The sequence below is a fragment of the Bos mutus genome, chromosome 9, assembly GCF_027580195.1.
Source record: "Bos mutus isolate GX-2022 chromosome 9, NWIPB_WYAK_1.1, whole genome shotgun sequence".
NCBI classification, from domain to species: Eukaryota; Metazoa; Chordata; class Mammalia; order Artiodactyla; family Bovidae; genus Bos; species Bos mutus.
Genome location: NC_091625.1, coordinates 9,454,000 through 9,479,809, shown reverse-complemented (window position 1 = coordinate 9,479,809; position 25,810 = coordinate 9,454,000). Strand labels below are relative to the sequence as shown.

The 25,810-nt window shown below is 41.1% G+C and overlaps 1 protein-coding gene across 1 annotated transcript in view; it reads left to right on the top strand.

Annotated features, from left to right (window-relative positions):
• The window catches only part of COL9A1 (collagen type IX alpha 1 chain), a 90,128-nt gene that overhangs the window by 966 nt on the left and 63,352 nt on the right, over window positions 1-25,810 (top strand). Inside the window, 6 exon segments of the mRNA XM_070377099.1 lie at window positions 796-873; window positions 1,007-1,139; window positions 7,233-7,629; window positions 23,307-23,406; window positions 25,368-25,447; window positions 25,720-25,755. Coding sequence (XP_070233200.1) covers window positions 796-873; window positions 1,007-1,139; window positions 7,233-7,629; window positions 23,307-23,406; window positions 25,368-25,447; window positions 25,720-25,755 — 824 coding nt within the window.

Here is a 25,810-nt window from a genome sequence, read left to right as displayed (position 1 = left end):
GCTATGTAACCGGAAAATGCTTTTTCTGAAATCTAGGAAGTGTCTGTCACCAGGTGAGTCTCAGAAGGACACTGGGTTTGGACAGTTACAAGAAGGCTTTTGTGTTGTTGAAAAAAGTGGCCCTCCCTACAATCTTTTACTTGCTAAGAAGCACCAAATTTCATTCTAGGATTTTTCATCCTCCTTGTGATTGAGGGTTTAATTCACATGATTTCTTTTCTTCTCCTCACTACTCTTCCCCATTCTAAGATGCTGGTATTATTTTAGTTGGAACACTTATTTGATCTCAAGTGAAATCAAGTACATTCTCTCTATTTATGTAGGCTTAGGGAATCCTGAGAAATCCTCAGCTCCTTCCTCTACTTGACAAAGATTCTTAAGAACTCCACTCTTCAGAAGTACCATTGAATTGGCTCTGGATTCTCTCGGGATCTCTAAAATTTGTGGTGCTTAAAGCAATATATTCTAGCCCAAACCAAATAGGGTTCTGACACTGTGCCATTCAGAACATCATGCAGATGTGGTTCCAAAAAGAACAAATTCCAAACTTCCCCAAAGGGAACATTTTCCCAACACACGTTATTAAAGCAACTTTGTGTCTTCAACCCAGGATGGGTTGAATATGAATAAATTATAATCACAGAGTTGTAGAGTTAAAGCCAAATATACTACTGGACATGAAGCTGTTTAGTATAATATTGCACTTTAAGTCGTTGCTCAGCTCTTATTATTATTGGTATATTCCTGTGATCTCTGTAGGGGTTGAGGGAAGATGACATGCTATCTCCTTTGCAGGGTTCCCTGTTAATTCAAATTCCAATGGTGAAAATGAACTCTGTCCAAAGGTCAGGATTGGACAAGATGATTTACCAGGTGAGTAGCAGTGTATCATATTGACAATGCAGGCTTTCTACAAATCTACCTGATACATCTTTTACTGGGAAAGGCTCTGGAGAGGAATGAAACTAGTCTCATTTTACTTTTATCTTATGTTCCCTTTCTGTAGGATTTGACTTGATTTCTCAGTTCCAGATAGATAAAGCAGCATCCAGAAGGGCTATCCAGAGGGTAGTTGGATCAACTGCCTTACAGGTGGCTTACAAGTTGGGAAATAATGTAGACTTCAGGATTCCAACCAGGTAATATAAAAAAATACTTGATTTAGTTACTAGCTTCAAACACAGTTTAAAAAATGAAAATCTATCCAATGTTAGAGAGTCTTTCCCAGCTCAATGTTTCTTGGATCATGATTTTATTTAAAGATGAAGGAATTTATTTACCTACCTATCTTTAGTGCCCAAATATGTGAATGCTTTTCATGTTTTCAGTGTGTAATTTACTTTCCATTCCAGGAAAAAAAATCACTGAGACTATTATACATTGATTCAGGACATGTTCTTATTACTTTGCTCTCTGTTTTTCTATAATTTGTCTGGTTTTTGCCTGAAAGGACCCTCTGTGAAAAGTGCCAGGGGTTAAGCATAAATTTAACTAGAAACCACCCAGTGGTTAGAAGGCTCACAATGGAGCTGTTCAAGTATCCCGGTGCTGAAATAGATCCACACATCCAATGCTTGGCTCCTGGCAGGACCCAGACAAAACTAAAACTAGAATAATGATAAGAGAAACAATGGCAGTGATAATACTTTAAAAAATCCTGTATCTCCTTCTCTGGAGCTAAGCTTTTTCTTCTTTAAATCATTTATAACCAAGATGTTTTAATGCATGTGTAGGTATTGAGTCATGACATTGTTATGAATGAGCTTCAGGGTTTTCAGCTTTATATTACCTAAATACCTTAAATGTGATGTTGATGCTGAATGAATGTTTTAGGTAAAAAATGTGGTTAAGATTTCTTTAGTATATGAACAAGAAAATTAAGACATCGATAGAAACTAAGATGTAAAGGTAAATAATGACTAATTAGAACAGCAAAAGAATATCATAGAAATGCTAAGTGTTAATAATAATGAAAATTTTGGTAAAATTAGAATAGTCTGATATAGTTCCAGATTGCATATAGAAATTCGTGTTTTGAACATATTATATTTTATAAAACAATAATAGTACACTGTATAAGCTCTTTTTCTAGATTTACTAATCAACACTAAATAGCATCCTTATTACAATTTTGTGGTGGGGACATTTTTATCCATATTTCATGGAAGAGCAAACTGAGGCCAGAGAGTTGAAGTTGCTTGCATAACGTCGCAGGGTGAGGCGGTGCTGAGAGGATTGAAATCCAGGCAGAGTTGATTCAGGGGCTGTGCCTTTAACCACTACCCCCATAGTGACCCTGGAAACCAGTTGCCTTTGGAAAGATTAACATTTGGATTTTTCATATATTTTCTTTTCATGTACAGAAGAGCTGGATGTATTCTTAAATAAGTTTAGAATACTCTGGTTTTTATTTCTTTAATAAAATAATTGAACATGACACCAGACCCTAATGCTGACCTTTCTTCTCTAAATTTAAGGTACTGTCTGGACTGTCATTAACTCTAAGTTCAGAGGTGGAGGCCACGCAGCCTTCCTTCCTCCCGCTTGTCTTTCTTGTTTTTATTTAAGCACCTAAAGTGGTCACAAAATATTTTTCATAGGCTACAACTAATGTCCCATAGTCTCTATCATTCTGACTCCCTGTCCCCACAAAGACTAAAGGCTCTTGTTTTACGTATTAAGGAAGAAGGAGGAAGGAAGTAGAAGAAGAGAGTAGGAGGAAAAAAAAAGGGAAGGAGGAGAACCAGGGCTGAGATGGATGGAGCCCCTTGGGCAAGTTTCTTAAACTGTCTTTGACCCAGTTCCCATAGGTTAGAATTAGGAATAACACTAGCAATGCCACTGGTTGCCATGAAGAGTAAATATTGCTAAACTGAGAGGGCTCCAGGAGAGCCAGGTGCACAGGGGCATTGGTGAAGTGTTGCTGTAATAGTGGAGAGCACTAGAGGGCAGAGGTGCTGATGCGGCCTTTTCCTTAGTGGACTCTTTCTTCTTAAGTTGCCCTGCACCAACCAAATGAAGTCCCTCAGTTGTGTCCGACTCTTTGGGACCCCATGGACTTAGCCTACCAGGCTCCTCTGTCCATGGGATTTTCCAGGCAATCGTACTGGAGTGGGGTGCCATTTCCTTCTCCAGGGGATCTTTCCAACCCAGGGATCAAACCCAGGTCTCCTGAATTGTAGGCAGATGCTTTACCATCTGAGCCACCAGGAAAGTCCAAGCAGTCCTGCTTTAAAAAGGCAGAAACTGGAATTGTTCTCAAACCACGCATGCAGTAGACCATCTTGACTTTTAAGGGGATTTCTGTGCTGGAGAATATAGGCTGATCTTCGTGGGAGGAAGATTATAGCGCATGGAGCTAACATGATAGAATCATAATTTGTGGTTATTTATCTTTTCAATTTTTAAAAATATTCATAACCACATAATTTTGATGCTTTTAATTCTTTATTTTAGGCATAAGAGTTTTACATTCTCATCTCGTGCTTCAGATATGTTGTGTTTGTTTGCAGCAACAAATACAATTTTTAGCTTTTCATGGGTTAAAGTCATAAACAAATGTTCCATGGTCCAAGGACTTCTTATCTTTTATTCAAACTGTATGATTCTCCTCTTAAGATATTCTGTGCAGATTGTAACATAATGAAATTAATCATTTATAGATTCAGCCTCTTTTAAATTATGTATGCTGTCAAGTTTGCTTATCGACATGCATAGCATATTTTCAAGAACAGAATCTTAAGTATCCAAAAAAGACAATGGGACTAACTGTTCTATGAATTAGACTTGTGAGAACTTTTAAATGGTCTTAGGTACATACAAGTAAATGTACATATATAACCAATCTGAACACTAAAAGGAGTTTTCTCTTCTCATCATGTTTCTCCTCTTTCCTTTTAATGCATTAACTTAGTTTGAAAGATTAATAACATGACAATCTTGATTATATTGTATACACACATATTATATTCACATATATGGAGAGAGAGAGAGTTGGATACTCTTGATTTAATGTCCATAAATGGTTTTCTAGTGACCCCAACAACCTCCCATTTAAAAAAAAAGAAAACAACTTGACCAAGTCAGAAGTAAATGAAGACATTTTATCATATCCTACCTTCAACATAATCTCTTTGCTTATTTAGCAGGAAAAATTTGATGAAGCACAAATTGGGAGACATCCCTCAGTTAACCTCCTAATGTCTTTTGCAAAGGAGTCATGTGAAGAAGTTACTGTGACTTCTAGAATCAAAACAAATAGAGTTGTTTTCTCTGATGAAACTCTACAGCCTTCCCCAGTACATCTTTAAACAAATAATAGGTGACACATATAGTTTTTTAAAAGCCTAGGAAATTAATGGTTTAAGTAAGAGGAGACAAAACACTAGGGTTTATCGTTTTTCTTGGAAAACCTCACACCTCAACAATAACTATTTTTAACTACCTGCACCAATTCTTTAAGTATCCAGTTAAATTCACATCAATTATTGAAAAGAATACTCAAAAGACTATATCTGTAATTTAAATTGCAAAAATGCCAAATTTCATCATTGAATAAAACTTTAAAAATGTATCTCCTAGTTCTAAACTAATTTAGTTGGTTAAATGAGATGTATAATGTTCTGTAAGATTTTATAATTACACAGTAAGCAGTATCTTAAACTGTCATTAGTGAACCTCTTAGTTTAGAGGGCTCTCTGGAATAGGTACAGTCTGAAAAATCTTAAGGGAAATAACTTATATTAAAAAATATTGAAATATGTATGTTAAACATCCCCATCTGGGGAACATAGGATAGTAAATAGTTGCTGTATATGTTTTTTCCTCTTTAGCTCCAAAGTGAATCTTTTTAAATGTACATGTTTAAACCTCCCATGCACATGACAGATATAAAATATATGTAGAGAATTGAAAGATTTTCAGAGAGAATAATAAGCATCACCAGTGACCAGTTAAAAATAAAAGCTGCAAAGGAAATCCACCCAGTCTTATGAATAAAAGCCAGTCATGTTAGAAAACAATGGCTAAAAGAAGTACTTGGATGATAAGAGTACTCAAAAGAAAATTTTCCAATTTTTGTTAGTTTTGTAAAACTAACAAAACAATGACATTTGTAGACTTAGTTGACCCATTTTATTGAAGATTTGCAAAAATATTTGAAGTGAAAGAAGTTATATGTTTGCTTATGCTATAATAAAGATGATAAAATTTTATAGCTAAAGACAGAAAATCATAGCAAGTTGAATATTTTCACTTATAGCTAAATATTCTTGGAACTGAGGTATGTTTTGGTTTAGGAATTTCTGACCCCAACAATATATCTTAATGTAACTGGCATTGCACATATGGCAACACAATACATTTATATGTGTTGGGGCTTTCCAGGTGGCTCAATGGGAAAACAATCTGCCTGCAATGCAGGAGACCTGGGTTCGATCCCTGAGTTGGAAAGATTCCCCCAGAGAAGGAATTGGCAACCCACTCCAGTACTCTTGCCTGGAAAATCCCATGGACAAAAGAGCCTGGCAGGCTACCGTCCATGGGGTCGCAGGAGTCAGACGTGATTTAGCGACTAAATGACCATGACCACCACCATATTCGTTTGTAATAAATAAACCACTATCCACTTAGATATTTCTTCTTATCTTTTCTTCTTTACACAGAAAGTGAAAAGTGAAAATGAAGTTGCTTAGTGATGTCCAACTCTTTGCGACCCCATGGACTGTAGCCTACCAGGCTCCTCTGTCCGTGGGATTTTCCAGTACTGGAAAATAGTACTGGAGTGGATTGCCATTTCCTTCTCCAGGGGATCTTCCCAACACAGGGATCGAACCCCAGTCTCCCACATTGTAGACAGACGCTTTACCGTCTGAGCCACTTGGAAGGCTTCTTTACACAGAAGAGGACTATAAACTGGAGTATGATCTGAAGGAAGGTTATCTGAGGCTTTGGGTCCTGGTCCATAACTGTTTTAAGCAATGTCAAACAAAATTAATTGGCATCTAGTTTACCTAAACTTCCCTGGTGGCTCAGATGATAAGGCGTCTGCCTACAATGCAGGATACCTGGGTTCAATCCCTGGGTTGGGAAGATCCTCTGGAGAAGGAAATGACAACCCACTCCAGTACTCTTGCCTGGAAAATCCCATGGACGGAGGAGCATGGTAGGCTATAGTCCATGGGGTTGCAAAGAGTCGGACATGACTGAGCGACTTCACTTTTCCTAAGATTTATCCTTCGCTTAATAATTTCTCTATGCTTATGAGGAGGAAAGTAGAATGATACAACCTTGAAGATAGACATGTGAAGGTGATATTTACATTTACTAGGTCCTGATTTTTAAAAGTGTGGTCTTCTGCCTTGAGCCGCTTGGTTTCAAGAGAAGACCACCCAAGTAGCTGATGCTGCTCCAGACAGCTGCCTCCAAAGATGAGGAGGGTGCAGGAGGGACACTGACGTCTTATTGCTGCCACTTAAAGCAGTGAATTAGGAAGGGGTCACCGTTTTAACTGGCAGATTGGGGAACAACTGGGTTGCAATAGAGAAGTAAGAACTGGTCACATTTCCCTTGTCCCATGTCCACTGACAAGCAACCAGCTGTCACTTTAACTTCATACTTTGAAGATCCTGGAAAAGACAAACATGCTCAGTGTGAAGGGACTGATCTCACATCTGCAAGTGACCGATACTCAAAATGCTTATGTGAGTCTAGGTTATATTTGGGGAGGAGAAGATCCAGTTATGAAAATAACAAATAATCTTAACATGTTACATCAAAATACGATTTTAAGCACCTGCTTTAATTAAACATGTAAATTGGTAGAGCTGATTTGGATTTCAAATGTTCTCCTGTCATTTGTGGAAGAATGTGGCCAAGGACTTTGCAAGAATGTGTTTTTTGGCAGAATGTGTTTTTGAGGTGGGATTGCTGAACAGTAGCTCTTTAGGTAGCATAAATAGTAACACTGTTGAAATTATGTGGCATTTGGGGACCTTTCTTAGCTATGAGGGAGTTTTGTATTTAATGTGTATTTTAAGATGGAACTTTAATGCACATGAATGGACTTCAGTAAAGGTCTTTATGAACAGTCATGAAAGAACAGCTAGCACATGGATTTCACACTGTGGTGTTTCCGTAGGTCTGGAATCTAAAATAGCATAATTAGGAAATATGGTAATACACCTGAATACAAAAAACAAGAGTTATATTTACTGTCTTACAATTTTACTCAGGCATTTATATCCCAATGGGCTGCCTGAAGAATACTCCTTTCTAACCACTTTTCGGATGACTGGAAGCACACTTGAAAAGCACTGGAGCATTTGGCAGATTCAGGATTCCTCAGGGAAGGAGCAAGTTGGCGTGAAGATTAATGGCCAAACAAAATCTGTTTCATTTTCATACAAGGGGCTGGATGGAAGTCTCCAAACTGCAGCCTTTTCGAATTTGCCCTCCTTGTTCGATTCCCAGTGGCATAAGATCATGATTGGCGTGGAAAGGAGCAGTGCGACTCTTTTTGTTGACTGCAACAGGATTGAGTCCTTACCTATAAAGCCAAGAGGTCAAATTGATGTTGATGGCTTTGCTGTGCTGGGAAAACTTGTGGATAATCCTCAAGTTTCTGTTCCGGTAAGTATACAGCCATACACTAAGGGACATTAAGATGAATCCAGAATGGTGAAAATTAAGACCTCAGCATCTTTAAAAATCACCCGGATGGGCAGTTATTCACTTTTAAAAGGTTTTTCAATCAGTTTTTTAAAACGTCTTTAATGCCTCTTTTGAGCGTAGCATGGAATGGGGAAGCAGAGCCAGTTGAGTAGACAGCTCCTGGTCCCGAGTAGCTGAAAGCCTACTTGGAAGATGCTACATGATCACCTGGAGCACCCAGAATCCTCTGAGGCAACCTGCAAAAACCCACACTGGTGTGATACATATTATGTATAAATAACCAATGGCCATATTCAAAGTAAGGTTAATATGAATGGTAAATTTAGTTAATCAAGAATCCCATTCTTCTCAGAAGCAATGGAGCTTGACATGGAAAGATTTGAATTGGTAAAAGAAGAGGAGAAAGTGCATTCTAGCTGAGAGCAAAAGAATGAAAGGAAAAAGAGATAGAAAGGAAATAAACCATGTTCACAGATCAGGAGCCTGGATGGTTTGGATGAAGTGTACATGTAAAAATGTGAGTATGTGTGTGAGGGGGCATAGAGGGGGCAGAGATAGTAATTGCAGCATGTGAGAGGTGAGGTTAGGAAGTCATATGATATCTGACCCAGAAGATGTAGAAATGATGTAGATGGTACTGCTAAGTTGCTTCAGTCGTGTCCGACTCTGCGACCACATAGACGGCAGCCCACCAGGCTCCCCCGTCACTGGGATTCTCCAGGCAAGAACACTGGAGTGGGTTGCCATTTCCTTCTCCAGTAGATGGCACAATATTTCTTTATTTAGAAGTGGTCAAGTCTTGCTTGACATATTATGAAAGCAAAGGATTTTAGAGCTCTGTTTGTGATTTTGCCATAGAGACCTATGGACATAAAGATAAGGGATTACATAAAGACATGTAAACTTGTGCCAACTAGTACCATATAGTTCTATCATTTTGAATTGTTAAACTTGCACTGAGTTATCCTTTAAAAGGATATTATATAATATTACAGAAATTTAAAAACTAAATCTTACAGGGCAAGTGATCTTCTGGAAAAAACTAAAGAATTTAGAGCTCAATAAATAAGTGCTTGATCCTCTACACTCTCTGCTCTCTCTCTGGTACAGAGTTGTTAAATTCTAGTCACAGAACTCATATCGTGGAGTGTAGCAGGGGGTGACACAATGATTCTGAATGGTTCCTGCATGCTTTTCCAAAGAAGGAAAGGTTAGCGGGCATCTCAGTAATGGAATTGTTCAAGTAACCTATTTTCAAGGGAAGAATTGTGATTAGTGTGAAGGGTAGTGTGAAATTTCTATATTCTGTGATGGACAGGAAGCAATTTATAACTGCCACATTACCTCTCTGGCTTGTAGACACTCGAGCACGTATTTCTCCAGCTAATGAGTTATCACACCTCAAGTGGCTGGGTTAGAAAGCCAATGGGACCACCGGTGCGCCCTCTTGAAATTTTGTGCAGCAAGATCTTTGCAATGGCACTGGGGTGGCCTTCAGACAACACAGCCTCTGCCATGTTTGTGTCACTCTGGACCATGAGTGAGGGGAAGGAGACTTTAGAGTGCATCCTCACTGTGATGAATATCAATCAAGCACTTGTATAATTGATTTAATTCACCGTTCTTGAAAAAATATGTCATCATTATAATTCTGAACTCTACATGCTAGGAAGCTATTAAGCTGTCTAATGGCCACAGCAGTAAAGTCGTAGTATTTATTAATTATGTTATAGTCTAGCCAGTCACAGCTAACTGTGGGTTATCCGCCAAGTGTAGTCTCACATCATGGTGGAGAACAGTTAGGACCAGCTATCTTTGATTTTATTCTGCCATGTGCAGGAATGCAACAAAATACCTGGCAGCTGGAGTTACGTTTGCTTTTGGTCCACCAAGGAGCTTTTCAGAATCAGCACACTGTCCATGTTAAAAGTGTTTGCAACAGGCATGAACAATTTTTTCCTTTCATATTGAATTCTGACTCCATCACAAGGAACCACAAAAGAGACTTGAGCCTAAAGTCGCATTTAAGTCCCGTATTTGATGATGTGGTGTTGTGACTAAAATAGATCAAGGTTATAGGCCCTCCAAACCCTACTTACACCCAAGGATAGGCAGTGACAATCTCAACTTCAAAAGTGAAAGTGAAGTCACTCAGTCGTGTCCGACTCTTTGTGACCCCATGGACTGTAGCCTACCAGCTCCTCCGTCCATGGAATTTTCCAGGCCAGAATACTGGAGTGGGTTGCCATTTCCTTCTCCAGGGGATCCTCCCGACCCAGGGATCGAACCTGGGTCTCCTGCGTTGCAGGCTGACAGTTTACTATCTGAGCCACTTGGGAAGCCCAAAGTTGTCACCAAAATGTATTCCTCAATTTTTACCCTGTACAAGACAAAGAAGTAGAAGATTCTACATAAGTAAACCCTATTTTTGTCTTTTTAGCATCTTCATACCCCTAATATACCAATTTAAAGTTTTAGAAGTGCTTTATTTTCTCTTATTAACTTACTTTATCCTTTCAACAATTTCATAAGATAGCAAGCACAGATAGGATTAGCTCCATTTTTTCAGTTGAAGACACAATCTCACGTAGATTTCTTGGCCTGTGAAAAACAGTGTTGGGCATAAAATTCCTAGTCTTCCCTATTTTCTCTGTGCCAACTAACTTCCCTTTTGAGAAAAATAGAAATATGTGTAACCACATATCATTCTTTATAAAGGATATCATCATTTTCATTTTGGAAGGTATTTGTGATTTGCGTAAGTTTTTTAGAATCTTCTTTGCAGGACAGATAAGACTCTTTTCTAAAAGAAGGAAGTTCACACAGTGGAAACATGTCCTCAGACATCGGTGGCACTTGTGATCACTTAGTGAGCTCTCTCTGTGTGCCTCTATCCTGGGCGCACGAGCTGCAAGCCACAGGTCTCCTTCTCCCAGGTCCTGAGGGCTGAGTGGCTGAGACGGGTGAGCAATGATAATGGAACCCGACTAGGACCAGGAAAGTGGACGAAGGGACAGTCTCCTCACTCACATTAGGGCAGGCAGGCACAGGAGTCAAGTCCATGGCTGTTTCCTAGGGGAGGGGCCTGTGAGAGGAATTCGGGGGTGAACAGACTTATCCAGGATGAGATAAATCCAGTGTTCTAGGGAAAGGGACTCTCATATGGGAATTTCTGTGTTTATGAACTCTCCTCTTTTCTAGCTTCATTGATTTCCCCTCACTCCTCCTCACTTTTCTAGACTAATAGTCAAATACTCATGCGAGTCTCCAGACAAACCCAAATGAGTTGTCCCTATACTCTTGTTTTTATTTTAGTTTGTGGTCTGTGATCTGCCCCCTTAGGCTGTAATCTGAAGTTGCTGGCAATTACTGGTCCCTTGGAAGACTTGCAGTGGTGAATGGTGCTATCTGAGTATTCGGAGGGGTAGGAGACATGAACTGCTGGGGCACTTCCCTCTTGATTGGAGACAGCAAATATTCAGTATTACTTGTGAGAAATTTTAAATTAAAATGAAATGTGCCAATAGCATGAAAGCGACAAGTTGCAGAGTATTTTTGCATTTTTCTTCATGAAATTGGATTCCTTCTAATCTTTGACACTCTACATGAATTGAATACTTTTTTCAGGATCAGCACTTGATTTTCTTTAGAAAAGCAAACATTCCTTCTAAAGGTATTAATTGATGTCAAAAGGTAGCCCTTGGAACTGCATAATGAAAATGCAGTGGAAAATGACATTTGATGGAGCGCTGAAGCTAAGAGACTCGTTTATATTGCTCTTGTTTGTGATTTCTCCCAATCTAGCCCAACTTTTGTCTCTTTCTCTTTTCTAAATTGGAAAAGGGAACCAATTTCAGGAGGTTTCAAGACAGCTGCTCACATGCACAACAACTCAAACGCCTTCACATCATTCATGGTTATTTAGTGGGCTCAGAGCGTTTATATTTTTCCCAATGTACTGCTATAATACATGGTTAGTTTGATTTCATAGCAATAAATTCCATATTTTCTATTTGCCTTTGTGCCCATATTTTAGGTTGGTGCCATTTATTTCGCTGCAAAGCTCAGTTTCCTGGCATCATACCATAAAAGCATGTGATTTTATGGCAGGTTCTTTATTGTTTCTTGTCAGCAAGATTGCCCAGGAGAGTTATTTGGCACAGCTCTATTAGAAAACAAAGTTAGCTTTTCTACCTTTTCAGGATGTGCACTAGGGGTTTGGGCTTATTTGAAAGCCCAAATGATGAAAGCCCAAAGGATGAAAGTATATATGGCTTTATAAATACATGATTCAAATCCTTTATTTTATGCATGTTTTGAATAAACCAATGCAGAAAATATGATTAATCAGACAGATACAATGCTTTTAAAAGTATATTTCAAATGGGTTGCACTATGTTACTTTTGTTAAATTCAGAGAAAATATGATTAGCAAAACTCGTGATGCAGAAGCCACATCCTTCTCTCTACCCCACAGAATTAAATCATACTAACTTCCCAACTGTAAAAACAAACAGAGCTTCATGAATGATAACATGGGAAAGATAAACTATGAGGTTGTGATTAATATCATTTCTGGTGTTTGAAAATATTATAGGAAAGTTATGTTTTTAGTGATTTAAGAAATGCATGATATCTACTGTACAAAATATCTAAGCTATTAAGTTTTCTTATTATGTTGCTTTTGACAGGTACTTTTTAAAAATCCTCTTTCAATTGAAAGTATTAAATACAAGAGAAATGATACTGTTACCTGTACATGTCCATCAGTTCAGTTCAGTCGAGTCGCTCAGTCGTGTCCGACTCTTTGCAACCCCATGGACTGCAGCACGCCAGGCCTCCCTGTCCATCAGCAACTCCCAGAGTCCACCCAAACTCATGTCCATTGAGTCAGTGATGCCATCCAGCCACCTCATTCTCTGTTGTTCCCTTCTCCTCCCGCCTTCAATCTTTTCAAACATCAGGGTCTTTTCAAATAAGTCAGCTCTTCACGTCAGGTGACCAAAGTATTGGAGTTTCAGCTTCAACATCAAAATACTTTTTATAACTCTTTGGTGTTGTGATTTGATGAGAATATTTTTGAATGCTGTCAAGTTTTTCGAGATAAAGCCTGCTACACTGTAGACCACATTAACAACATCAGCTAGATTTTCCACTAGGTGGCAATGAAACAAGAGGAACACACAGAAAAAACAGCTGCTTGCAGAGGAGAAGCCATGATGGGCGCAGGTGCTAAGGATAACTAGAGTAAAACCTAAATGATGGCCAAACTTGCTTTCAATGGAAAATTGAAAATATGAAAATTTTTATTGGCCTCAGCTATGCCCAGACTGTTGCAACTGAGAACAATCAGTGTTATTAGTATTTCTATTTTTCTTAAAATGTATACAGGCTAAGAACATACAGAAATCTTTGTCATGTCTTCCGGGTGGCTAGAAGGCAAGAGATTAATTCAATGGCATTTTTACTTCCCTTCATGTCAGTCTCTGTGTGGTTAGTTTCTTAGGTTACAACCTGGTTTCCATAGAATCCTGGTCTTTCAAAGATATACAAAACTAAGTCTATGTAGTTCAAACCTCTCAGTTTATACTTGAAAGACTTGAAACCCAGGCAGGGGAAGAGGCTTTCCCTAAGCTGTAATCAAACCAGAAGGCAAATACTATCAATTCTTTCTTCATTTTTTATCAATATCTATGTGTACATTTAATATTCAACAACTACTTATTAAACATCTGCTAAGTTACAGACAGAAATTGAAGCTACAGTGGTGCTTGCACTCATCCTAGGGAGAGGAGACAGAGATAGGTGAGTAAATGAGGAGATTTATATTATCACCAGGTGGTCATAGATGCTATGGAGAAAAAAGAAGAAAATTGGAGTGCTTGGAGAGAGGACCTCCTGAGGGAAAAAAACCCCAAAACATTTAGTAGAAACCTGAAGGAGCTGGGGGAGTGAGCATGTATATGTGGTGTAGGGAAGGAGGATTTCAAGAAGAGGGAATGAGCTAAAAACCTGGTGTTGGTGTTCTCCTCTCTGTCTGAAGCAAGCCTGGACACCAGTGTGTCTGGGATGAGATGCAGAGAAGCCGGCCCTGAGGCTGGAGAGGGACCAGACACGAGAGTGGGGAGCAGGTCAACACGCCGGCTTTCTGGCCACGTGTGAGATGGAGAGCTGGCAGATGATTTCAAATAGATAAACAACGTGTTTTCTTCTTTTTAAAACATCTCTTTGGCTGAATTTTGACAACGTATTGTAGGGGGAGAAAAGGACAGGGCATTTAGGGGCTTCTTAGGAGGAGATCCTTTTTTTGAAGTATTGTTGATTTGCTATATTGCATTAGTTTCAAGGGTGCAGTATAATGAGTCAGTCTTTTTTGCGATAGTCTTTTTTCCTCTATAGGTTATTATGAGATGTTGGATGTAATTCCCTGTGCTATACAGTAAATCCTTGTTGCTTATCTACTTTATGTATAGTAGTTTGTGGGCTTCCCTGATAGCTCAGTTGGTAAAGAATCCACCTGCAATGCAAGAGACCCCAGTTTGATTCCTGGGTTGGGGAGATTCGCTGGAGAAGGGACAGGCTACCCGCTCCAGTATTCTGGCCTGGAGAATTCCATGGACTGTATAGTCCATGGGGCTGCAAAGAGTTGGACACAACTGAGCAACTTTCACTTTCACTTGTATTATTTTTTAGATTCCACATAAAAGCTATATTTGTCTTTCTCTGTCTGACTTACTTCTAAAGCATAACATTCTGTAGGCCCATCCACATTGATACAAATGCAAAATCTTATTCTTTTTTTGTGGCTAAAATTCTATTGTGTGTGTGTGTGTACCACATCTTCTTAAGTCAATTGTCTGTTGATGGGCACTTGAATTGTTTCCACATCTTGGCTATTGTAAATAGTGCTGCTAGGAACATTGGCTTTACATTTTTTTTCTGCGTATATACCCAGGAGTGGGATTGCTGGATCATATGGTAGGTCTATTTTTGCTTTTTCAAAGGAAACTCCATACTGTTTTTCTTAGTGATTGAGCCACTTTACATTCCTACCAACAATGTAGAAGAATTCTCTTTTCTGCACACCCTATCCAGCATATATTACTTGTAGACTTTTTGGTTGGTGATGGTCAGTCTGACCAGTGTGAAGTGATATCTAATTGCAGTTTTGATTTGCATTTCCCTAATAATTAGTGTCAGACTTTATTTTTCTGGGCTCCAAAATCACTGCAGATGGTGACTGCAGCCATGAAATTAAAAGATGCTTACTCCTTGGAAGGAAAGTTATGACCAACCTAGATAGCATATTCAAAAGCAGAGACATTACTTTGCCAACAAAGATTCATCTAGTCAAGGCTATGGTTTTTCCTGTGGTCATGTATGGATGTGAGAGTTGGACTGTGAAGAAGGCTGAGCACCAAAGAATTGATGCTTTTGAACTGTGGTGTTGGAGAAGACTCTTGAGAGTCCCTTGGACTGCAAGGAGATCCAACCAGTCCATTGTGAAGGAGATCAGCCCTGGGATTTCTTTGGAGGGAATGATGCTAAAGCTGAAACTCCAGTACTTTGGCCACCTCATACAAAGAGTTGACTCATTAGAAAAGACTCTGATGCTGGGAGGGATTGGGGGCAAGAGGAGAAGGGGACAACAGAGGATGAGATGGCTGGATGGCATCATTGGCTCAATGGACATGAGTCTGAGTGAACTCTGGGAGTTGGTGATGGACAGGGAGGCCTGGCGTGCTGCGATTCATGGGGTTGCAAAGAGTCGGACAAGAGCGACTGATCTGATCTAATCTGATCTGAATAATTAGTGGCATTGAGCATCTTTTCCTGTGCCTGTTGGCCATCTGTGTGTTTTCTTTGGAAAAATGTTAGACCTGAGTAGACCAACTCATTGTTTGATTGGATTGCTTGTTTTTTCCATATCGAGTTACATGAGCTGTTTGTATATTTTGGATATTAATCTCTTGTAAGTTGCAGTCTTTGCCAATGTTCTTTCCCAATTTCTAGTTTGTCTTTTCATTTTATGTTGGTGGTTTTCTTTCTGTGCAAAAGCTTGTAAGTTTGATTAGGTCCCATTTGTTTTCTTTTGCCTTTATTTCTTTTGCCTTGGGAGGCTGATCTAAGCAAATATTGTTATGATTTTTGTCAAAGAATATTTTGCTTATTTTCTCTTCTAGAGAAACCATGTTATGGTTTCAGGTATTATATTTAGGTCTTTAAACTATCTTAAGTTTTTTGTATATGGTATGAGGGAATATTCTAATTTCATTGATGCTTATGTGGCTGTCCAACTTTCCCAGCACTGCTTGTTGAAAATACTGTGCTTTCTCCACCGCATTCTTACATTCTTTGTTGTAGATTAACAGCTTATTGACTGGTTTATTTCCAGGCTCACTATTCTGTTACACTGAGCTATGTGTTTGTCTTTGTGCCAATACAACGCCGTTTTGATTGTAGCTTTGTAATATAGTCTGAAGTCTGGATGGGTTATATCTCCAACTTTGTTCTATTTTCTATTTTCTATTTTCAAGACTGACTTAGCAATTCTGTGTCTTTTATGGTTCTGTATAAATTTTAGGATTATTTGTTTTAGTTCCATGAACAATGTCATGGGTATTTTGATAGGGATTGCATTAAACCTGTGGATTGCTTTGGGTAGTATGGCTATTTTAACAATATTAATTCTTCCAATCCAAGAGCTTGGGATATCTTTCCATTTCTTTGTATGACCTTCAATTTCCTTATCAGTGTTTTATAATTTTAAGAGTATAGCTCTTTCACCTTCTTGGTTTAAGTTTATTCTTGGGTATTTTTCCTTTTGATGCAATTTTAAACAGGATTTTTTTTACTTCCTCTTTCAGACATTTTATTATTAATGTAAAAAACAAAAGATTTCTGTATATTAATTTATATCCTGTTATCTTGCTGAATTCATTTCTTAACTCTAATAGATTTTGTGTAGAGACTTTAGGGTTCTCTATATAGAGTATCCGGAGAAGGCAATGGCACCCCACTCCAGTACTGTTGCCTGGAAAATCCCATGGACGGAGGAGCCTGGTAGGCTGCAGTCCATGGGGTCGCTAGAGTCGGACACAACTGAGTGACTTCACTTTCACTTTTCACTTCATGCATTGGAGAAGGAAATGGCAACCTACTCCAGTGTTCTTGCCTGGAGAATCCCAGGGACGGGGGAGCCTGGTGGGCTGCCATCTATGGGGTCGCACAGAGTCGGACATGACTGAAGTGACTTAGCAGCAGCAGCAGCAGCATACAGAGTATCATGTCCCCTGCAGCTAGTGACAGTTTTGCTTCTTCCTTTCCTATTCAGATACCTTTTATTTCTTTTTCTAGTCTGATTGCTGTGGCTAGGGCTTCCAGTAATATGTTGAATAGAAGTCATGAGAGTGGTCATCCTTGACTTGCTCCTGAATTCAACAGGAAGGCTTTCAACTTTGCGCTTTTGAGTATTATGTTGGCTGTGAGCTTGTCATAAATGGCCTTTATTATGTTGAGATATGTTCCCTCTGTACCAAATTTGAAACATTTTTTTCATGAATGGATGCTTAATTTTGTCAAATGCCTTTTCTGCTTCTATTGAGATGATTGTGTTATTTTAATCCTTTGTTTTGTTAATGTAGTGCATTGCATTGATTGATTTGTGTATGTTGACTCATCCTTGTGACCCTAGAACAAATCCAACTTGATCATGGCATATGATTTTTTTTATGTATTGTTGGACTTGATTTTTTAATATTTTGTTGAGGAAAACAAAATATTTTGTTTTTGTAAATATATTCATCAAAAAATGGCCTGTAATTTCCTTTTTTGGTAGCATCTTTGTCTGGTTTTGTATCAGGGTGATGGTGGCCTCATAGAATGAGGTTGGGAGTGTTCTCTCCTCTTTAACTTCTTGGAACAGTTTGAGAAGGTATAAGTTCTTCTTTGTATGTTTGGTAGGGTTCCCCAGTGAAGCCATCTGGTCTTGGATTTTTGTTTGCTTGGAGTATTTTATTATTATAGAGTCTATTTCACTTCTAGTGATAGATCTGTTCAAATGATCTGTTTCTTCTTGACCTAGTCTTGTCAGGCTTTATGTTTTTAGAACTTGTCCATTTCTTCTAGATTCAATTTGTTGGTAATAACTGTTCATAGAATACTCTTACAACTTTTAGAATTTCTGTGTTATTGGTTGTTATGTCTCCTTTTTCATTTCTTTTTTGTTTAATTATGTCTTCTTTCTTTTCTTCTTTGTGAGCCTGGTTAGAGATTTGTCAATTTTGTTTACTAAGAGGAGCTGTTAAGAGACTACTACAGTAGTTCTGGCAGGGATGGTCTGGGGTTAGAACAAGCCTGTAGTGATGGAGGTGGTGCAAAGTGATCAGATCCTGATATAATATTTTTCGAGTAAAGCAAATGAAATTTTATGTGTAAGAGAGAAAGAATCATGAACAATTCCAATATTTTTGGTGTAATTGGAAGCATAGAGTCTCCATTTATAGAGACATTAAAAACCGTGGGGAAAGAGCAGGTATTAGTGAGAATATCAGGTGTTGATTTGGAATATCTAAGTTTGATAAGGAGATTGATACCTTAGTGAAGATGCTGAGCAGGTAGTTAGATATGTTCTGGAGTTCAAGAGATAGGTCCAGCTGGGAATAGAATTATGGGGGCTGTAAGTTTATATGTATTTAAAGCCATGGACCAAATGAGAGTTGAGTGTAATAGAGAGACTCTAAAGTTGAGGCCCAAAACAACCAACATTTAGAATTTACTGAGGTGAGGATGATTCTGTCAAAGAGACCAATACGAGCAGCCCATGGTGGAGGAGAGAGCCAGGATATTGTGCTACTTGGAAAGTTGGTGGAAAATAGTATTCCAGGGAGAATGGAAAGGTTAATTCACTCAAATGCTGTAGATGGGTCAAATAAGATGAGGACTTAGAGTTAGCCACTGGATTTAGAAACCAATGGAGCTGATCTTGAGAAAAGATCCACTGGAGTATTGGGAGTGAAAGCCCAGTCAGAAAGGGTTAAAGAGAGAATGGAAGGGAGAGGAATTGGAAGCAATGAACATAGACCACTCTTTCGAGCTCTGTATGAAGGGGAGAAGGAAACAAGATGGTAGCTGAAGGGGCATGTGGCACAAGAGGAGGATACGCAGGATCCTCGCCAGAACTCAGAGTGTAACTCTTCTTGTTATTCTGCTACGGTAACTGCCTTATGCCTCAAAGGACCAGCATTTATTACCACATCATCTCCCTCAAATGCCCGTCTATGGCAATCCACTCCAGTACTATTGCCTGAAAAATCCCAAGGACAGAGGAGCCTTGCAGGCTACAGTCCATGGGGTCGCAAAGAGTCGGACATGACTGAGCGACTTCACTTCCCTCATCTCATCCCTGTAGCAAAAAATCTTTGATGACAATCCTGTAATTATCTATTCAATAATATTCAAATTATTTTCCTTAGAATTCAAGGGGGAAAATTCTTTGCTACAGCGAGTCTGTCCCTTCTCTCTGCGTAACTTTCCTTGTGCCTACTTATGGTCACCTCCTTCACCTTCCTGATCTCTGCTTAGGAAAACCTTACATGCTCTTTAGGTCCCTACTCAAGTATTCCAGATTATATGATCCCCCTTGTTGATGGCTTTAGCCAGAAATATATCTTTCTCATCTTTGTATGTATTGTCAAAGCATTTTTCAGCTTAGTGTCCTACAGACTAAACATTTTGGTGTCTTCCATGGTGAAGAATGTGAAGCATATGAATGTGTTATATGAAGATATGTTGAGTTAAAAATGAGCAAATGTAAAACATATTTAACCACATTCCAGCACTATGTCTGGAACTGCATGGCCTAGTCTACATAGATTTAGGGGGATTTTCAATTTCGTGGCAACTCAGAGCCTCCTGCTCAGTTGCCAGGAAGCTTCACCTAGAGGAGTTCCCTTATGATGGCAGAAACCAACATTTCTTCATTAACTAAAAAGAAGCATGAAATCTGTGAATTCAAGTAATTTTTCCAAACCTTTTTTGTACTGTCTAGAAGGAAATGGCAACCCACTCCAGTACTCTTGCCTGGAAAATCCTGTAGACAGAGGAGCCTGGTAGGCTGCAGTCCATGGGGTCGCGAAGAGTCGGACACGACTGAGCGACTTCACTTTCACGTTTCACTTTCATGCATTGGAGAAGGAAATGGCAACCCACTCCAGTGTTCTTGCCTGGAGAATCCCAGGGACAGGGGAGCCTGGTGGGCTGCCGTCTATGGGGTCGCACAGAGTCAGACACGGCTGAAGCGACTTAGCAGCAGCAGCAGCAGACAAATGAAACATATCTCATATTTAAGAATTTATCTTTGAAGAGCTAGGTTTTAGGCATTGTATATAAAATTCAATAATTCAGTTTGCAAAAAAAATTAAGCCTTGTTCCATTCTCCTTAATATTGAGCTAAGTCCCATAGTTTGTCATTAGAATTCTCTTTCAGGAGGAAAAGATAGTTGTCTGCTATTAGTTTTTATTTAATTTTTATGAAAGGCCTAAGTACTTTATTAATATTTATTGATAGCCTAGAAAAATAAGTAAAAATCTCTAGCCCTAATAAGAGTTAAGAGTTGGGGCCAAAATTCCATGTTTTAATGTGTTGTCCTCTGGACCCTACTCTAGCTTAGGGGATCGAATTACACCTTTTATGGAAAAGAATTGGGTAATGATGAATTTGGGCTGGTGTAAGGTAGCTTACACTCACACAATTATTTCTCTTGAAACAATGCAGAAAAATTTTATGTTGAGAAAGATAGGTTGGCCTAGGGCACTTTATGTTCTGCTTAACAGATTTATAAAAAACATTTTACTTTTTATTTCTCTTCTAGAATTTTTTCTCAAGTGTCACATACTGTATTTCCATTGTGGAAAGGAAAATATCTGTGGTTTCTCTAGAATATTTCTTTAGTGCTTGGCTTCTACTGGGACTTCAAAAGTAAAAGACTAAATTAAAATATTTATCACACATATTTCATCCATGGGTATTCAAAGAGAAGAATGATTGCAGGTTTGAAAATGAGATGTGTGGAAATCAACATTTTAGATGTATAATGAAAGTGACTTTTACCAGGACACTCTGCCAATCCGCCTTCAAAATAATTAACATGGAAATTGGAATTAATATTGCATGCCCCCAAACAGTTATTGTATAGTGCGTAGGTGGTGGTTATGTGGAAGCAGAGATGTGTTCAGAAACCTCTGACCTGGCTGGCACTCTGTCACAACCTGCCTGTATTCACAGATGAAGTCCATTTCATTCCCTTTTATCCTGTATCACAACTGCCCCGGGCATACTTACACAGCTGTACCCATTTATCCAGAGAGGATTACACTTCTGAGAAAATAGCTTAATGAATTATTTTGCATTTGCAAGAAGTAACTTAAATGAACTATCTGTATAAAGGATATAGATTTCTTGGTTAGTCATATAATTAAACTTTCTCAAGGTGTTTAAGGTATGAATTATTTTTGAGAATCAAAATATCACATGCATACAGTGAATGCTGGTTTGGTATCAATTTCCGAAGGACTTAGTGAATAACATAGTATGAGTGGTCTCTTCTATTTTGAGAGTTAGGGATGGGGAGACACCTTTTCTTATTTTGGTAAAATACTTATCTGGTCATTAAGGAAGAAAAATCATGTTTCTTATATGTCATATTTTGTCATACACGTGAATATGTAACTGCCTATAGAAGCAGCCACTAATTTGAGGAGCAACAGCAGAAATTTTGTTTCTGGATATATTTCTATAAGAAGCATGCAAATAGGGAATTTTTTTGTCTTATGGAAATTTCTTAGTCTAGTTCTGAAGTTTTCTAGTACCTGTTGGAAACAAATTCATGCAGTTTTTATTTCTAGATCTGTCTTTTCTATTCATCTTTAATGCAAATGTTCAATCACTAAGTGCTGGGGTTACCTGCTTGAAAAATCATACTTCATTCTGGAGATAGGATGTGTTCTCCCGGGAGGCTGACCTTATTTTCAAGTCAGGCACATTTGGAATTCCAGTTCTGACATTTACTAGCTATGTGACCTGTGGCAAATGATTTAACCTCTCTGAGCCCCTTTACCCATATATGGCTGGCCTCCAAGAGCTGTTGGAGGTGGTGCCTCATGTTTAGCAATCATTAAGGGAAAGGCTGGGCCATTCTTTCTTTTATCTTCCTTTTAAAGCTTCCACTGCAGTTTAGAACAGAACCAAAATAAAATCCCTCCCAAGCAAACAAGACTATTCTGATTAAAAATAAAGTGTTTAATTAAAGTGATTCCTTAGCTGCAGGATACTGTGTGGTTTGGAACACAGTTCCTTTGTAGGATGTCAATATGCTATTGTAAAATAATTCACATCAAGAATACACAACTGTGTATGCTGATCTGTCATCGTTTTCATACAATTTTTAGATACCTTTCCATCTCAAAATATGTCTTGATTTAGCTTTCTTTTCATCCCAATTAATTCATTTTCCTAGTTGTCCACATTTTCTGGAGAAAAGGCATGGGAGGGTTGAGGGAAACAAGAAAAACAGGAAGAGGAGAACTCCAGGGCAATTAGAATCATGTGAGAAGGGGCATAAGCGTGGGAACGTCAAAGCTTCATGTCTTATTTTCACCCCTTTATAAAATGAAAAGCCTCCTTTTGTTTAACTTTCCCTTCCTCTGTGGGTAGAAGGGAAGGGAGTTCATCTTTCATTCTTTTCAAACTTCCCTTGGGTACACCAATCTTTTTATACCTTCTCGCTTGAGGCTTTCAGATTCAGACCTGGCCATTCTTCCTTTTTTTCTATTTCTTTCCTATCCTACTTTTCTCTCTCCCTTAGCACCTGCTAAAATGTAAGAAGCTCTCAGGACACCTGACTTTTAGTTGTCTAGGAAATTTATCTCTCTTCAACCAATGAAAATGTAAGTATTATGCAAAGTTCAAGTATTTTTTATTTTCTTGTTTTTTCTCTGAGTCTTAGATTTCTCTCATTCCTCCCACTTCTAGATCTTATTTGCATTTTAGGCAGAGACACCCCATGGCCAATATCTATCATGTATATTCTCCCAGGGACCAAGTTCCCTTTTTCTATTTCATTCCTGGTGCCACCTCTTTGCTGTCTGTTTCTAATCTTTTCCTGAGAGAAATCTTATTGAACATGTCCTCTGTGAAGTTCAGTAGGCCTCGGTTCCCATCCAGACTCTGACATTTATTGGCTTGTGCCTAGAACAGTTACCGCTTCTCTCTGAGACTCATTTTAATAGAATCTACCTCTTGATGGTTGTGGTGGGAACAGAAATAGGAAGTAAATATCCCTGGTGGGTTTCCTGCCTAGGGCTCTGCTGGAGCAATGCAGAGCTAAGTCATCGACATCCAATGATGGGAGAAACGTGGGAAGGATTTCCAGCCCATTCCTCCTGGAAAAACTGTATTCAAGGAACAAGAAAAAGAAAAAAAAAAAAAAAGAAAAGGAACAAGAGTCCTAGTCCGCTGAGATGAATTGATGACCTGACTCAACAGTTGGACCACATTTACCATCGCATCTCCCTTTTAAATGACCCACTTTTGTTCTCCAAAGAGACCTAACTGACTGGCTGCTGTCTTCCTCCAGTTTGAACTTCAATGGATGCTGATCCATTGTGACCCCCTGCGACCCAGGAGAGAAACTTGCAATGAGCTGCCAGCCAGGATCACGGTGAGTCCCTAGACTACCTGCAAAGGCCACTTGCAGCCAGCTTACCTCTCTACACCGCCGCAAACTCTCCCCGTCTTCACTGTTTGTCTAAGAGTTCAGGCTTTTGCTGCACAGGCCAGATATTGAAGAAGCGCGGGTCCCACCCACAGTCTGGCGGGTAGAAACCACTTGCGCGGGGGAGGAGGGCGGCGGAAGGGGTATGGATCCAGCTTGGGTGGCTTACGACCCTCCCCAGCCCCCGGACCCCTCACCCCCCAGCCTCTCTCCAGGAAAATGCCGGTCGACTACTCAAGCCCTCGGTGGCACACAGGCCACCTGAGAAGACTCTGGGAACCTCGAGAGGTCCCCAGGGACGGGTGGGGCGGAGGCGGGGAAAGGGTTAAGGGGGACTGTTGTCATTCTATCCGTCCTTTGGCCTGCCAGCTCTCCTCCAATCCCCGGGACCCTCTCCGGGGCCGTTCATAAACAGGAGGAACTCACGCCTCCTGGGCCGGCGCCCCCTCGCATCCCCGGCTCCCGGGGCGCTCTTGGCGGGGACAAGCGCCACTGCGCGCTCGGCGGGCATGGCTTGGGCGGCGTCGCGCCATGGGGCCCTCGGGCTGCGACTGCTGCTGTCGGGGCTCTGCTTGTGCGCGGCTCAAGTAAGTTGTGCGCGGGTTTAGGGGGGCCGCCTTCTCACTGTCTCCCCCCTCTTCTCTTCTTTCCTTCAGACCATCGACCAGGTAAGCCCGGGGCAAGAAGCCCTGGCGTTTTCCAAGTGCTCGCAGGGCGAGGCGGGGGTGCCTCCGTCGGGGGAAGCGCGCGGAGATGCGGAGCATCCCGCGGGCCGCGCGGCTCCGTATATCCTCGGGCCACGCACCTGCAGCGAGCAAGGTGGGAGGCAGGGGCCCGAGGGGACACCCCGAAGGTCCGAGAACGGGCGCCCCCTCACCGACCGGGCCCCACACTGCAGGCTCGGGCCCTAGAGGCCCGAGGAGGATGGAGGCCGGGGCTTTAATTTTCAGCCGTGCTTCCCTCCTCCCTCCCTCCCCTCCCCGCCCCTGGTCCCGGGCGGCCCGGCCCGGGGAAGGCGCAATCCCAGGCAACCCCGCATCCCGCCTGCGTGGACTCGGCGGCCCGGGCTCACCTCGGAATTTCGGCTGCACCGGGCAGGGGGCGGAGCGGGGCGGAGCCGTTTGAGGTTTCACTTACAAAGACCCCATTGTAACCTGTCTGGTCACCGGGAGTTTAGAAAAACCAAGATTTCCAGATGAAAGAAGCCTTTTTTTCCCCCAATTCAGAAGAGAAAAAAACTAAAATTCCCACGTTTCCTAAAACGCGTCCAAACTTTTAGAGGCCAGCCTTCCGTCGAGCGCCATCAAAGCGGAGCTATTTGCAACCGATAAAAGGGGTCACAACCCGGGGTCGGCCTGAAATTTGGCGTCTTTCTGAAGCGAGGTGCATAGACCTCTTTCAAGAGGAGGATCTGAAGAGAGGCCAGGCCCTCGCCGGGTTTCTCGGCCTCGCCTGTCTCTCCCTAAGAGGGCCCCCCAGTTTTCTTCTGAACGCAGACAGATCTACAAAACCATCCTGGAGTTGATCTGGGGTGGCGCGCCTCGGTTCTGAGCTGCCTCACTTTATCCAAAAGGCTGACCTGCATTTCCTGATTAAACTCAGTAATTCAGTGATCACCATCTTCATGATCCAACCCCATGAGTAAGAGGCCCCCTCTTCCCCACAAAACCCGTTGGGTTAAAGCTCCGTAGACGGGAGGACCCCACTCTGGGGGCCCAGATTCTGCTCTCACCTCACTGTCAGCCTCGTTCAGAACCTCGAGGAGGGGAAGCAACCGCGGTTCCTTGGAAATCTGGTCTCCGTGTGTTACGCTGGGCTTGAACCCGGCCTCCACGAAGCACTGTCTTTGCGGGGAGGCGGCGGGCTCGGGCCCACCTTCTTGTGCTTGCTCCCGGTGACCCCCTAACCCGCGTGTGCTCTTTTGTCAGAGGGGCCCCCCAGGTGAGCAGGGTCCTCCGGGGCCGCCGGGTCCCCCTGGAGTCCCGGGCATCGACGGCATCGACGTAAGTGTCCACCTCCAGCCCCTGCTCCTCTCCCAGCGGCCCGGGTGGGTTTTTCGAGAGGGCCCGAAGCCCCCTACCCAGAGGCGGGATGGGACGTGGATGAGGGCTGGGAGTGGGGCCTAGACGCCTGAGGACTGCGGAGGGAGGCGGTCCTGCGTCCCGTGGCCCCGGGCGGTTGATCACAGCTCCGTACTACCTGTCCTGTCCCTGTCCCGGAGGGGCCCCAGCACCCTCCACTCACCCACTGCCCTGCTTTCCCTCTTGCCTTCCAGGGTGATCGCGGTCCGAAGGGTCCCCCGGGCCCCCCGGTAAGTACATCAGCGCTTTGGCTCTCCACTTCTTTCCTTCCAATGTGGTCTGCAG